Source organism: Dermochelys coriacea, chromosome 7 (genome assembly GCF_009764565.3).
Source record: "Dermochelys coriacea isolate rDerCor1 chromosome 7, rDerCor1.pri.v4, whole genome shotgun sequence".
NCBI classification, from domain to species: Eukaryota; Metazoa; Chordata; order Testudines; family Dermochelyidae; genus Dermochelys; species Dermochelys coriacea.
Window position 1 is genome coordinate 91625979 of NC_050074.1, and position 16530 is coordinate 91642508.

Here is a 16530-nt window from a genome sequence, read left to right on the forward strand (position 1 = left end):
GTATTATTTGGGGATGCTGGAGTTAGAAAACAGGGTGAAAACTATATAAGCAGGAGGCAAGCCTTTCCAGGCAGCTGGTCCATAGCTGTACCCTTACACCAGTAAGTAGAACAACCTCAGTTTTCTTGCTGCCTGAGGGAAATATGAGATCATCTGATTGCTACAGATTTCCCACAATAATAATGCTAAAGAATGGCTTGCCTTACTTCCTAAAGATGGTAACTAATACAATAATAGTTTTAAAATTCTATGTATTTGGTATAATACAAGGAAAAATAAATTCAGTCTTTCTGATATGATTACTTTATAATTTTGTTGGTATTTGGGAAACCCTAGTGATGGGCACACCTGAGTACTTTCACAGTTAGATGCTGATCAGTGCATATACGAAGTATGAATTTAAACTCAATCAGTTCAGACTGAACAAGATAGATTAAAAAGAAATATTTCTAGGTTCATCTGCTTCAGTTCAGTTAATTAATACTACCTTGTATTTATATAACACCTGATCCTGAGAATCCTTACTCGCCCATGTTGTTCATAGTTCTCAGCACTTTTTAGCACAAATATCCATGTGTTTTGCAAAAATGGATAGATTAATATTCCCATTTCACAGACGAAGTAACAGAAGTTCACTGACTTGTCAAGGTCACAGTGAGTCAGTGGCAGAGCTGGGAAGAGAAATTCAGATCTCCTTATTCCTAGCCCATGCTCAGTCCACTAGACTATGGATGTCCCAGTTAGATTTTTGAAATAGTTGTGTAGTCGGGATGTTCTAAGAAACGCCACCAAATATAAGTGCAAGAGATTTAACCAAGGTAGTTAGAACCTTACTTCACTATAATGTAGTGATAACAAATTTATGCCAATTTTTATTTTCCAAGAATTTCAGCAATATAGGATTCACATTCTTCCCTTCCAATAAAAAAACAAAACAAAACAAAAAACTTACCCAACATTCCCTTCCCCCCCAAAAAAAATTAATGGTTCACAAAATATTCATATTAGAAAGTTGCCCATAGTTACTTTTAACATGATCCAAGAGTTGTAGTTTTCCCATGGGATTCGTGCTAACGATGATTAATAAGTACAGCATAATATCTGTTTTTATGACTATCTTCAACAAAGAGATGAGAAGGGTAAGCCTCACAGAATGCCTGCTAAGCTCTTAAGCAGCACTCTGCAAAGTAGTCTTGTGAAGTAATACTGTACATACTGTAATCTCAAAGATTTTCCATGATGAAAAAATAAACTAGCTAAAACTGAATTAGACTGATCAGTCTTGATTATATAATTAATTAACAGTTCCAAGCATGCTCAATGGAAAGATCAAGAGTTGTAAAATAATAGATGATGGTAGATAAACTAGCATGTGCATGAATTAATGTTTAAATAATAGAATGTAGACTATTTCTTGGAATAGTAACATTTTGACGTTTTAAATCCTCTGACGCTGTTTTCATAAATTCAGTAATACAAACCATGTGCTGGGTGATGATTTTCTGAAAACTTCCCTGGTTTCATAGTGCATTTTTATTACAGGCCAAATGTGACATTAAATTTTATCCCCTGTGGCTTGGAGTTAAATACTTGCTCTGTTCAGAATAGCAACACTCAATTAAACAGCATTTTTCATGATCTACACCCTCTATTGTTACTGTGTTTAAGGGAAATAATAGGAGCACTGACCTATATTGCGCTTCTTATTATCGATGGAGATGAAGCGTATGCAGGGATTATTGGTGATGTACTGTGCAGCCCAGGGGACATCAATCCGTGTGCCAGCTTCATAAAAGAGTCCCAGAGCATAGCGAGAGGAGTAGCTCACAGATTCCAGTTGCTGCTTTTGACTTTCCTTAATTACTGTGGAAAAAAAAATTAGACAATCACTTTTCTCTCAGAGCATTAAACTTGTGAATACGATAGCTAAGCTGATTTTTTCCTAAAACAGACCTAGGATACTCAGTCTATTTATCATTTAATATTAAAAGCTAAAAGCTTCTTATTACTTTCTGCGTGATTTATCCAAACATTTTAGAGGTATGGTATTAAGTGCATCCTAGATAAACTCACTTTTTGTTAGTTGTTTATATCCTATTTATCCAATAGCAGACACTGACTTAAAGCTTTTATGAGAGGAGCCTGATTGTGGAGCCCTTAGTTCTGGTGTACTCAGTGGGACTGCTCATGTGAGAAAATTAAAGTAGCCAATACACTGCCTAAACAAAATGGTTGTACATAATTAACAAACTCTTTATCTAGGAACCCTTGAAACTTGGGAAAAATAGTGATTTAGGTCCTGATTCTGCAGTCTATCCCATTTCAACAAAGCAATTAAGTTTAGGCTTAATTTTAGGGATTGGCTTACATTCTACTGATACCAGTGTTAATTATTACTGACTTCCATGGGATTTAAAGCATATACTTAAAATTAGGCATGTGCTTAAGTACTTTACTGGATTAGGCTTTAGGGCTCAGTCTTATAGGGGGGTAGATGAAAAGTGCACTGAACCACTGATAAGGCTACTGAGAATGGTGCTTTATTATTTATGATCCATAAGGTGAAATCAACTGAGAAGAATGGCTACTGCCAGGTGATGGGCCAGCAAGAACACGGGGTCCAGCACACAGCATGAAGTACTGATCTTCACTGGCTAAGGAAGATTATGTTTCAGGGGAACAGTGGAAAGCATTTTTTGTCAGTGCATAGTGCTCATGGCTGCCAATGCTTTATCTCTTCCAAGTGCAGCTCCAGAGCACACTCAAGCACCGAAATTCATGGTGAGCAACAGGAAGAACTACAAACCCTAAAACAAAGGAATTGCTCTTAATCCATCTAGTTTAGTGTCTTCTGTCCTCATCCTATTTTAACTCCTTATTCAAGCATACAAAATGATAAGCAACTTGATGAGCAACGGAGAATAAAGAGAAACAACTGAAATAGTTTTTAACTATTTAGCAGTAAGTGTACTTTGTGCAAAAGTCAAGATTTAAAATACCACCACCAGAGACAGGATAGAGAAAAATATCCAAAGGAATTTAAAATAAAATGTTATTCTTTTAGCTGTGTGTATTTTAAGCTTATTTAGAAGCTTTTCATCCAATTCTAAATCAAAATTTTCTGTTCTTTTTTCCATATTTATTAGTTTTGATTGATTTTCATAACTTTATAATCTTTATAAAATGGAGAAAATTTTTGTAGCAGCAGATGACAAACTTCAAAAATTATTGTTTCTTCTGAGCAAACAGCAACTGTTTACACTATTTACTGTGACAAAGGCAGGGTTCATATTTTTGTACCACTAAAGTACATATTCAATAAGGTCTTTGAGACCTGAAGTTAGTAGATAATGAAGATGAAGCACAATTACAGGATATCAGAGTTCTCCTGTCATATGTGAAGCTTCTCCTTTCATTATCACTTTTTACAGATTCAATAACAAGAAGCCAGTCTAGGAGAGACAAAAGCCCAACTCTCAAAACACCTAGCTTTACACTGAATTACATCAAAAGCAAAATGAGTAGCAAAAAAAATTTTTTATTAAGGAATTATTAGGCATAATGAATACTTGTATCCAACTATAGTCCTTATAGTATAACACATACTTAAGCAGCATAGCAACTGGATAATTAGTGACATTTCAGCAAGAGGGAATACATTGATTTTATTCTGTTCTTGTTAGTGTCATACTCCTAGCAAAGCAATCTTCCTCCTGTAGTAATTAACATACATCAAATGGAAAAACGATGATGTGGCTGGCCTTGCCACTTGTGAGTAATGCTGCTGTCCCAAACTCCTAGCAATAAAATATTTAGAACACACCAGACCATCATGTATTCTCTCTCTATACTTTATTGTTGCTGAGGCAACAACTGTAGGATCCGGGATTATAAATCAGGACTTGTGAATCTGGTGATTTCATTCAAGAACTCCTGAATCAGGCAATGTCTGTCAGGAGCTGGAATACAATAATGTCAGGACAGAATTTCAGAAGCGGATGCACATTCTAAACTTGCTCAGCCCGGTTGATCACTTCTTCCCGCTATGTGCAACAATTCCCAGTGTGTACAATTCTTACTAAATAAACCCCATAAACCTGCAAATTATGCACACTACCAGTCCATGTTACTGTGTTACTGTTACTTTCGTCTTCTCCCTCTCTCCTGTCCACTCTTATGTCCGCTCTGTAATTAGGTTGTAACTCTTAGGGGCAAGAGCTATCTTTTAGAACTGTATATGTTTGTATAGCACCCAACCCACTGGATACTGACTGGAGCCTTGTGGTGCTACCATTATACAAATAATAATAATAATTAATAATTTATCATTTATCATTAATAATATAATAGTAGTAGGAAGTCTGGTAATTTTTAAGATAGTTTTGTCAAGTACTTTTTCTTTCTAGGCTCAAAAGATGAAGGTAGTCAAAGCAGACATCAAAATAAAATGTCTTCTTTTCTCTAAAGAGACAGCTGGAGTTATCCCAGCAAACCACTCTGCTTAAAACCATTGCAATTTGTGTGGTCTCTGTAGGGTAAGCAGCTTGTACAAACTTGCTTGCAATAAGTGTCAGTGTTTTCAGAAACCATTGTTACCAGAGCCATTTCTAGTATCTGATCCTGCAGCACCTGGTTGCAACAAAGACAGAGCAGCCTCTGCTAATGCTCACTCCAGAGCAAAAAGAGATTACACTTGCCCAGCATTACCATTGTTGTTAGTCTTCACAATGAAAGAAATACCCCTACTCAAGCACCCTCAGGACCCAGTGATGACCTCCCCTCTGGAGATACTAGGACCCAGGCCATGTCTCCCCTCCCAATACTACCATGTGGCCTTGGGGAAAGAAACACTGAGGAGGAGCCAGTCAGAGACCAAAGCTGGCAGGAGCAGCTGCAGAAGCAGCTTGAAGAGGGACCAACAGATGCTGCAGATGTCCTCAGAGTATTTTCTACATTTTTTTTACTGGACATTTTCTGACCTGTGTAGATTCGCTGCTAGCTCCAACCCTCTTCCTCCCCCTCCCTTTCAATCTGTTCACCTCAGACGCATTTCACAGCTTCCCTTTTTATTCCTCCTTCCTCTTCTCACCTTCTTTGGCCCCCTCATCTCTCTGCCTTCCTTTGTCTTTCCATTTAGCTAATCCTCTCCTAACAAAAACAAACTCATGGAACTCACGTCACATTTATTCGCTCTGCTTGTGTATCCTATCACTCCTCAGGGCAGGCACTGTCTACCACTCTGGAAGTAGTCTACACTTGCAATCAGGAGAGTTATTCCCAGCTTGCATTGACATACTTATGATAACTCTCACTGAATTAGTGCATGAAAAATTGTAGTAGAGCCAGGCAACGGCGAGCAGCAGCATGGGCTAGTTGTACTGAGTACATACCCACGGGCTTCGCCTCAGCATAGCTAACTTATGCCACTATTGCCTGTGCTACCCTGGCTACGCTACTATTTTTAGTGTGTTAACTCAATGAAGCTAGCGCGAGTATGTCTACAAGAGCTGGGAATCTCACCCCCTCCCCAGCTGCACGTGAAGCCATTCTCTCTGTTTGTACTGAGCTTAACACAACAGGGCCCCATTCTTGGCTGGTAATATAAAACACCCCCAATGAACAATAATGTTATAAGCCCCGAAGCCCTAGACCAGTGATTCTCAAACGTTTGTACTGGTGACCCCTTTCACACAGCAAACCTCTGGTGCGACCCCCCCCTTATAAATTAAAAACACTTTTTAATATTTTAAACACCATTATAAATGCTGGATGCAAAGCGGGGTCTGGGGTGGCAGCTGACAACTCATGACCCCCCCATGTAATAACCTCATGACCCCCTAAGGGGTCCCGACCCCCAGTTTGAGAACCCCTGCCCTAGACTGTACAGTGCTTACTACTGATGCCTGGTAGTGAAATAGGCCTTCAGCTCACAGCTGCTTGTGAATGCCAGATGTGAGCTCTCTGCTGGCATCTGCTGATGAACAGGGGGAAATGACTGAATGGGCTGGGCCTCATTTACATTTTGGTTAAGCAACAATTTGGGGTAGTCTGGTTAAAATACTGTTAAGTTTTGAGTCTGGGGCAAAAAAATGCTATTGACTCTGTTGGGAAATGAAAAAAACCCCTGACTGACACTAACTGTGCCTGTGGCCTCCATGACCAACACTACAGTCAGGCACAGTTGGGTATGGAACCCTGAACCCCTATGAACAGTGACTACAAGGGGAAAGTGACTCTGATTTTCTGCTGGGAGTCTCTCTCTCTGATAAAGATTTTGTGAAGGGTTCTAGGTACCAATGAGCATTCTCTAAAGAGCTGAGTTGGAACAGCTACAAAATGATGAAGGGCACAAAGCTGAGCTGGCTTTAAGGTGATACATGAGCTGAAAGTGCTGAGATATCAGTAGCCTATCTAATAGATTCTGGTGTGGGCCTTCCTAGCTAGCAACTGAAGCTGAAGTGAGTTGATAGAGACCCCAGAGCCGTCCAGGTAGCAGTGACCTGCTAGAATCCTGGGATATCTCTGGCCCAGAGCAAACCGTGAGTGGGGGAACTGGGGAGGAGGAAAGTGGCTAGAATGCATTAGTTACTCAGAAATGCAGGTGGAAGTCTGAGGCTGGAACTACTGTGAAGACACCCTAAGGCTGGGAGTCTTAATTCACAGAATTTGTTAATTTATTAATTGCTGGTTTTCCCATGGCTATTCTTTGGGTCCTCTCCACACCCAGGTGCCTCACCAGCATAAAGCTCTCTTTGTTTTAAACCTCTGAGTTCAATTCTTGCTAGGGGAGAAGAATTGTGCGTGGGGAAGTATCGCTCCTCAAGGGCACCTAGGGTGATATACATCATTTCCTGGGTTTCCAGCTGGTTTCCACCAGCTCAAGCTGGTGTTATTTAAGTTTTTAGAGGGAAAACCTGCAACACTGAATCTGTCTCTTTTTGTTGCTGACAACCCCTGGCAGAAGGGTTACATTTATTCTGGTTGTGATCTGAAAAATATATAAAACTGCAAAATAAACATGTAAGTAAATAAATATGAAACCTGAATTTTTTTTATCTAAAATATCATCAGAATATTGAGGCTAGTTTGACAGATGTCCTAGGCTCATTTTCTCTTTGGAAAAGATATATCTTCTAAACTTCCTGGTAAAACACTACTCTGTGAGGGTCAACTGCCCTAGCACAAATAGAAAAAAATCTGCAAAGTACTGCAGGTAGAACAGCAAACCTCAATCTTAGGAACAAAGGAATTGCTACACTGGAACAAACCAGTGGACCTCTGAGTATCTTGTCAGCTATTTCAGAGGAAGTTGTAGAAACTCTCTACGGACAATTATGGGATAATCTGCCCAAGGTGGACATGGAACGGCTATCTAAGAATGTGACTATGGAATAATTTAATGACTGTTGTATGTGGCCTGGTCAGTGAGGTAAAGGTCCTGTATGAATGCATTGCTTTAGCTTAACAGGGGTCTGTTGGAAAACAAGCAGGGAAGCAACACAATAAATCTAGATAAGCAACCTCCCAACAAACACTTGGGGTATATAGTAGGACAATGGCCTATTTCCAGGCTCCAGTCCAAAGTTGCAAAGCTGTTTTGCCAGTGCTGGGAGGTAAAAGGGCTATAAACCGTTAAAAAAGTGATTTCTTCCCCAAAAGCAGGGGAGGAGAAATGGTTTGTGAATGAAGGGAACAGACTACGCCACCTAGACCCTACAAGTATCAGGAGATTTATAGAAGCTTAGACCTGCCAGGATTCCTGGGTGGAAAATGGATAGACACCTGATAAGCAAGATGTGTGTATAGACTGTTTCATTGTTTTAAGATTTGTTTTCTCTGAAATGCGTTTGTGCTAAACAAATAAGACTTCACTTTTAAGAAGGCTGCTTGGTCACTGTATTAGCCAGCTCCTGGTGGGACCAGAACAGCAGATACTGATTATAAGTCATGTCTGCTGAGTTAATCATGGTTTGCACCTGGGGATTGCAGCTCAAGGCCCAGTCTGAGAGTGGGAAAATCATGTGATTCTATTCCAAGAGAGAGGTGATGGCTGAGACTAGGAGGGATCAGTGGTGTGGTTAGCCTGATAACTGTGATACTTCCATAAGGGAAGTTTCTTCCTTAGCCCTAGATGTAAGAAGTTGGCAAATGTCCTGAAGTGTAAGGATGTAGGTCCCTCCCAATTGTTTTAATCCTATCTAACATAACTGTGGATGTCTTCAATATCCATATAAATGTTCAATCCTATTTTGAATCCTACTGATGTAATGGCAATGTGTTCCAAATGTTAACTGTGCATTGATGAAAAATATTTCCTTTTATCATTTTTAAATTTGTTGCCTTTCAGTGTAATTGAATGTCTTCTTTTTCTTGTAAAGGGGTCCAATTCACATTCTTTGTGCCATTCATTATTTGTATCTCTGTTATCCTCATTCTAATTTTTAAATCTAAATTCTTAAATTGCCATCAGAGGTGCTAAACTATAAACCTTCCATATAAGAGCTTGTGGCAAGCAAAGAAAAAAATTCACAGAATAGATACCTTTTTTGTAAAACAAACTTTGAATAGCAGGCAGGAATCTATATTGCAGCAAAGTTATTTTACAAAGTTTTTCATAGCTTACAATGAAGTACGCAAGTGCAGTCACATTAAGTGATACATTCTTATCTTGAAACACCCAACAACAAACCTACGTACCATATGTGAAGATAATGGTATGGCATGAAATACACAGGAAAAAGTACATTTAGAGTTAAGGCTTTTACTCTGTATTTAACTTGTCCAATTTAACATAGCTATTGCAAGGATCTCATAAGAGTATCTGATTTTATGTCTCATAGAGTCTGTTTTTATATTGAGGACACCAGGTTGAAATAAGGACAGGGTAAGTGCCTTAGCTTTGAATTTCCTTACTTATATTGGTTTAAATCCGAACTGGATTGTTGTTTTAATGTTTCTGAAACCATAACATAACAATCATTTTTTCATTCTAACAAAAATGATTAAGATAATTTTAATAACATTTTGGAAAAAAAAACAACAAACCCTTGCTTTCAGACCATGAACTTGTACAGGGTACAAGATTCAGCTTCAAGAGATTTTTTTAAAAGCAACTTTTAATAAGTCTTGGAAATCAAGGTTTACAATGGAAATACCACATCACCTTAACTACACCAACACTAGTGGATGCCATTATAATCAATATACTCGAGTAATTAAATTACATCAAAGCAAGGAAGTATGTGTACTCCATTTGTTTTTTCACCAAACCCTGACAGAGGACTGGTTTATTACTTATTTATAACATTCAATAAATACAATATGTGCTTTTTATTTGCTGTTCCAATGCTCTAATGTTTGTCTCACTACCTCGGTGTGGGTGGGGGACAAGAATCTAGGGATCACACCATGGCCAAAAGCAAAGCAGGAAAGCCAAGTGTCCCGCTGTCAGTCCAGGATCTCAGGAGTGAGCCCAGTTCTCTACTAGCTTAGAAATCAGGGAAGCAAAAAGGGAGGCCAAGAGTCAGTCTGGAAGTTTAGCTTATGTCCAAAGGGACAGGGAGGCCAGAATCCTAACCGCAGGCTATAGAGATTACCTAGAATCTCAGGTGCTCAGGAGCCAGGAAGCTGTGCAGCTCAACTATCTGCCTGGCACAGAGTTCGGGGCTGTGGCACAATTAGGATTTGCAATTTTGAGTCTGTGAAAAAGTGAAGAGGTCCCTCTGAAATTGTATGTGGAGCCCATCTGTTATACTGTTTTGTAGCACATTTTAAAAAGAGACAGAGAAGGGATATACCCTGCCTGTCTGAAGGGCCAACAAACAGAAATATTACTTAAACACAGGAAGTTCAAGGGATCTTAGCTGTTCTTCAGTCTGACAGGGACTAAGAACATTGCTGAGAACAACTTCACTTTCCAGAAAGGACTGAGCAAACAGCACCTCTGTTGTGGATACTAAAGTATTGCATAAGAATATTCAGCTAAGTAATAGTGGAATAAATGCTAATGGTGTACTAGGCAGTTAGAAGAAAGGAGTGGAATGGTTCAAAGGCTAGATTAGAAATCTCCAAAATGACAGGATGGGTAAAAGACCCAGAACCCCATACAGACCATCTTACTATCATAAATTTCTGCCACAGTGTAATATGAGCCTCCTTATACACCATTTTGTAAATCTACAAGTATTGGTCAGGGCTAGGCAAAGTAAGAGAAGACCATGTTTAGAAAGCAAGGAAAAAAGGTGCTGAGGTTAAAATAGTACTTTTTGGGGAAAGTTTTGTGGCCCCTAATTTTGCGCTTGTAAAAATTGTGTGAATTCCAGTCTGCATATCAAATCTGCATACAATCTACCCAGTCTGTATGCAAATGCAGTTCTTGCATGTGCAGAAAAATATATGGGCAAATTTGTGTGTAGATGTTGATCTGAGGTCAGTTGAAAATTGGTCTCTTTCCAGGGATGAGTGGGAAAGTATTACTGTTTTGTTTGACTGTCATGTGAGAGTCAGATATTTTCCAAGTTGATTGGCATCAATATCTCTAGAGCTGACTTTAATGGCATTGAAAATATAAGAATACACTGGATAATAGCTCTATGGAAATATCAGATATGTAAATATTATAGTTTGTGTTATAATTACAGTGAAAACTGCTGTATAATCTTGAAAATCTTTTCTATAAACCATAATTTAGAATCTAAAAGCTATTTACTATTTACCTACTAAAAGAACAAATAAATTGCAGCTCCGTTTTAAGATGAGTCACAGCCGGCAAGGATTGTGAGACCACAAGAAGGGGTTCTTCAAATATGTCAGAAAAACAAGAAAGATCAAGGACGGTGCAGGTCCGCTGTTCAATGGAGAAGGTGAACTGGTAAGGGAAGATGAGAGGAAGGCAGAGCTGATCAATGCCTACTTTGCTTCAGTCTTCTCACAAAAAATAACATGTGCACTGGATAACTAGCAAAGTTACCACAGACAATAAATAGGAAGGGATGCAGATTGGGATAAGTAAAGAACACATCAGAGATCTTCTGACCAATTTGAATGAATTCAAATCAGCGAGATCGGATACTATTCACCTGAGGGCACTGATGGAATTAGCTGAAGAAATCTCAGAGGTTCCAGGAGACTGAAGAGGGCTCGGCTTTAAAAAGGGGGAAAAGGAGGAGGAGGGGGCCGTGCCTGTGGACAGTCGACGTAAACAAAATGGCAGTGGATTGCCCTAATGGGCCGAGTGCTGAAGATTGCCGACTCCTGGTCGGCACAAATCCTGCATCTTGGCAGAAGATTAGATTAGATCAGGGGTTCTCAACCTTTTTTCTTTCTGAGATCCCCACAAAATGCTATAATAACTCCATGGCCCACTTGTGCCAAACTGTTTTTCTGCATATCCAGTACATTAAAAGCTGTATTAAATGGATAGTTACACAGTTAAATACACACACACACAAATATAAAAGGACAATATAGCTACAAATATAAAAAATACTGATTTTTTTTTTTACTCAGTGTGAAATTTGTTGCTGGTGCTGATCAACAATTCCGTCAAGACACGGGGGTATGTTTGACAAGCACATGTGCATGTCATGGTCAGTGTTCATCCTGGTTCAGTACTTTGTTTTCAGTGATGTCATGGCTGAAAATCTGGCTTCGCATAAGTAGTTGGTACTAAAGGGGATCAAAACTTTCAGTGCTGCAGAAGAAGCAGTGATGTATTCATTGGAACACTCACACCAAAATGTCTCCAGATGAACCTGATTCCGAGGGATCTGTCTGATGAATGTCAATGAGCTTTTCTAACAGTTTTGATGGGACATTGGGTGGACAACTAGTTTCAATTTTCTCACTAATGGGGTTTGTAGTCCCCAAGTGTGTAGCAGCTTGTTCTGTTGTGAGTTTGGGAAAATAACCATTAAATTTGTTAAGCAGACCAGACAGATGCACTGCTAGCTGAGGTTTAATGATGTCAAAGTCCATGTTTCATTCCTGAATGAAAGAATGTAAGAGCTCAAATATATCAGTAATGCCCCCACAGAACTTTCCAGAGCTGTAGTTTTCTTCTGAATGCTACAATTCTTTCATGCTGAGCAATAAAATTAGTGTTTCCACCTTGCACAGTTTTATTCACCTTATTCATTTACCTGAATATGTCTGTGAGGGAACCCAGTTTTGTCAACCACACATCATCTTTCAGCACTTCAGCAAGTTTAGGTTTCTTATCCGCTAAGAAAGTACATAACGTTTCCTTGAGATGAAATGTAAGGGCAAGCATTCTGCCTTGAGATATGCATACAAAGGTGAGATGGCTGAGCAAGAAATGGGGCTCTGCATCCACTTCCTCACAAGGTGCAGCAAAACACTTGGAGTTTGTTGCTCGGGATTTAATAAAATTAATGAGTGTTACTGCTGTGTTCAGAACACTGTAAAGACCTGGTTCAATATATTTTGCAGCAAGTGCCTCTTGATGTAAAAAGTAGTGTATCCAAATAGTGCCAGGTGCAACAGCTTTTATTTTTTGCACAACACCAGAATGCTTTCTAGTCACGGCTGCAGCTCCAGCAGTTCAGTGTAATTATTCCAGCTGATTTGTGCTGAAATCCTAAAATCATCTAACAGTTTGAAAATGTCATGACTTTGATGTTGTCTTGAGCTCTCTGGAAAACAAAAACTCTTCCTTTATTTCCTTATGCCACACATACCAAACTTAGGCAAGTAAATGGGACATTTTCAAAATATGTGTGGATTCATTTAGTTGTATAGCAAAATCCTTGTCATGCAGCCGATCAATACACTGTGAAACTATGTCTTCTGATATAGAAGTGATCCATCATTTGACAGTGTCATTTGATATCAGTACTTTTGTCAGTACCTTGGCGTTCTCTCCAAACACTTCCTTGTTATTTCAATAGCACATGGCATTATCAAAGTCTCAGCAATGGTATGCAATTTTTTTGTTTTAGCAATTTTCTGTGCCACTATGTAAGATTGAACTCTCTAACTTTTTATCGGCAGTAGTTGTGGATTTCATTACTGCTTTAGTACCAAGCAGTTCCTTGGCCTTTCACTCAAAAAATGAATGGTCTTATCCTAATAGATTTCATGCTTGTACTTGAATTTCTCTGCAATTTGGAGGGTTTTAAACATTCATTGGACAGTACTTGTGCACAAATTACACACTGCAGTTGAGGTATATCTCCACTTCCAGAACAAATAAAGCCAAAATTCAAATAGTTGTCTTCATATTTCCAAAATGTTGCCTGGTTAATAAGGGTTTTGTTTCTTACTCACATCACCTACTCGGTATTCTTCAGCCCTTCCGGTGGTTGAATTTATTGAAGGAAGTTTGGTATCAATTCTCTGTGGGCTTTGTTGTTTTGAAGCTGATGGTCGAATTAAAAAGTTATCCATCTCTGATATTTATTGTCTATGCTTACAACAATTTCCCCTGTGCTGTGTAACTTGTCCTGCCCCCGCTGAAATTGCTCCTTTACATCCAGAAAATGGAGCTATGTAACCTGCAAGGCTGGTGTTATTGGGACCAGGGCAGAAACCAAGGAGTGAGCTCTCGCATGCAGGGTTTTTTGGGGGCAGAGCCAGGGCTGGGCTGGAAGGCGGTGAGACTGACTGACACGCTGGGTGGTCCCCACCCTCGGGGCTCCCCTGTAAGCCTTCTGGGGATGAAACCAGAAGGCTTGGGTTTCAGCCCTGTGGGGAAGTGGGGCTTCTGCCCATGGGGGGCGCCAGGGCTCAGGGTTTCAGCTCCCTGCTCCCAGCTCCAGCACTGCAGCTCCCTGCTTTAGCCCCGTGAAGGCACCAGGGCTCATGGCTTTAGACCCACAGCAGCACCAGGGCTCATGGCTCCAGGCTTCAGCCCCACAGCTCCTGGCTTTAGCCACGTGGGGGCATCTGTGCTTATGGCTCTGGGCTTCAGCCACACAGCTCCTGGGCTTCAGCCCCCTAGGGTTTTTGCCAGGGCTCTGAGATTCAGACCTGCAGGTCCCGGCTTTAGCCCCGTGGGGGAACTGGGGCTCGGGGTTTCAGTGCCGCAGCTCCCGGCTTTAGCCCTGAGGGGGTGCTGGGGCTCAGGCTTCAGCATCAGGGCACTGTGGATCCGCTGAAAGAGCTGGTGGTCCCCCAGAGGGCTGCTGATCCCCGGTTGAGAACTGGTGGACTAGATGACCCTTGCAATCCCGTCTAATCCTATGATTCTAAGCTATAGTTCAAAATGACAATTTCGAGTAGTGATATGGTGTTGGGATACTGAGGGATTTTTTATATCTAAGGGGTTTTGTTATGAAAATATCACTCTTCTCAATTAGTATCTGTTTCTACTTGATGCTTTGCACTCAGTGACTATCTATCTCATTTAATTCTGGTGGGAGTGCTGTTAGATATTGGCCTTGCTTGGGACCCTTGGTGCTGCTTTGGCAGTGCCAAAACTACCCCAACTGAGCAGCTGGGGATTCTCCAAGCATGGTGTGAAAGCCTAGATGGTACTATGCCAGTTCTAAGCCACCCGTTCCTTGCTGATGTTACATAAGTATGTTGGAGACATGGTCAGAATGTGCTCTGGTGATCCCTAGTCATCATAGCAGCCCCAGGAGCTGTTATAAGTAGATGGAAGTTAGAGCATCCTGAGGGCTGCTCTAACTTATATCTGGGGATGAGCCAATCCCTGACAGCCGAATGATCTCCCAAGTTGCACTGAGCAGAATTCTGATGCAGCTGAGGATTTGCCCGTGATTTCTAATGTGGCTTCTTTAGTGTGTCTGTATTAATTCCTACCTCAAACTATTCAGAAAAGAAACTGTTCTCTTAGAGGGCTCAGTTGGAAACTGAGCCAAGCTGTTTGGAGATGAATTTATTCTGAAGGAGGAAATGGAATAGCATGGGCCACCCCAAGCCAGAGAGCAATCTGATGTCCTTTGTCACACACCAGAGCAGCATTTCCTAATTTTTTGACTCCTCGGTTCCTCCTTCAGGAAGATGAAACCAATCATGCTCATCTTTGATCCCATCATGTTAGCAGGGCAGCAGGAGGAAAACTGCACTGCCACTGTTCTGTGATGTCCTCCCCCACCTAACTAACCCCCGAGGGGCATTTGGAAAATACTGTCACAGACCTTGCTTTAGGAAAATGTGTCCAGTTTTTTAACTGATTTTAATGCGATGTTGCATGTCCTGCATTCGATGGACTAATCAGGAATGTAAAAAAGTAATTGTCTCGGTGCCCATTAGCATTCCCAAACACTGGACTGGGACATCCCATTAAGGAGCACAGGTTTGAACAAATGAGAGCTCTTACATAACATTTTATTTCTGAAGCTGTATACTTTTCTGTTGCTTATTCAGCCAATAAAACATGCAGATTTTTTGTTTTTCTTCAACAGATTGGTTTATGAAGATTTTATTGGCAGTGTCTGACTTACTGTACAGTGGCAATGAATCTAAATTAGTTAATTAGATACAAATTGCTTGGCCTACCGGCAATATTTTTAGGCTGCTGCTGATTGCTATTTTAATTTCAAAAGGAAACGCTGTGGTTAAACCGTAACATAGGTATTTTTAGCATGAAGATCATGTTAACAGATTTGAACAAAACAGAACCAGTGGTACATGCAGCTCTGCTTAGTATCTGGACATGCCATATATAGTCTTACATATCCTCACCAAATGCTACTGTACCTTTATTTGGGACATCAGTTATTTAAAATGGCACATTATTGCAACATCCATACAATGAAGTCAGCTTGGATGACAACGATGTCTTCCTTTGTGAGTTTTTAGATACATTTTATGTTTCTCTACAGAACAATTAAAAGCTACTTTTTAAGAGGCCACCAGTTTGGTGGTCATAAAGGATGGACTCTTCAGGCAACAACCCATTTGTTAATCATTAAGGTTTTTTTTAAGCTGATGCTGCAAAATGATGCTGGCCTTCTGCCACTGCACTGACCGTTTCAAGCTGCAGACTGTTTTACTGTTTCTCTACTTGCGTAGGTGGTAGCAAAGGTTATGAGAAAGACATCATTTGCTAGTTATGTTTCCTTATCAAATGTCTTCAGGGTTTAAAAGGCAGCACTGTACTTAAATGCAGTTGCATTAATGTTTGCAAAGTAATGGCAATTAAAAACATTATATTTTTAATGTGCAGAGTTTCCATTTGGGTAATATATTTAAGACTGCAACATAATATTTAGATACAGGATGACAATTTACTATTAGTGAGTGCCATTTCTAAATCACTGCAGCCCAGAATGGTTTGCTATAAACTTTATTACCTAAAGTTTGTGATAGGTGAAAGATTTGAAAAAGGCATATTTATTAAGTTATATACTCAAATAGGGGGAAGGTATTAAAAAGAATGACAATACAATGAGTTTTATGATGTTCCTAATGGGTTTTGACAGGTACTAGGTTTGTATACACATTCCATACATCCTACTGACAAATTTAATACATGTTTACTCTGTTATTATAAGACACTCCAGTCCTTTTTCATAAAAGAATTTACATTACCTGGCTATAACA

General features: G+C 40.0%; 1 protein-coding gene across 13 annotated transcripts in view; it reads right to left on the reverse strand.

The window, feature by feature from the left end:
* Positions 1-16530, reverse strand: part of RNLS (renalase, FAD dependent amine oxidase) — a 148824-nt gene that overhangs the window by 40387 nt on the left and 91907 nt on the right. For all 13 annotated transcript variants that reach the window (XR_006282483.1, XM_038410443.2, XM_043517984.1 and 10 more), the window contains one exon: positions 1690-1863. Coding sequence is in view for 12 of the 13 variants with exons in the window: in XM_038410443.2 (XP_038266371.1) it covers positions 1690-1863 (174 nt within the window). In the remaining variant the exon portion in view is untranslated. The remainder of the gene's footprint in view (positions 1-1689; positions 1864-16530) is intronic.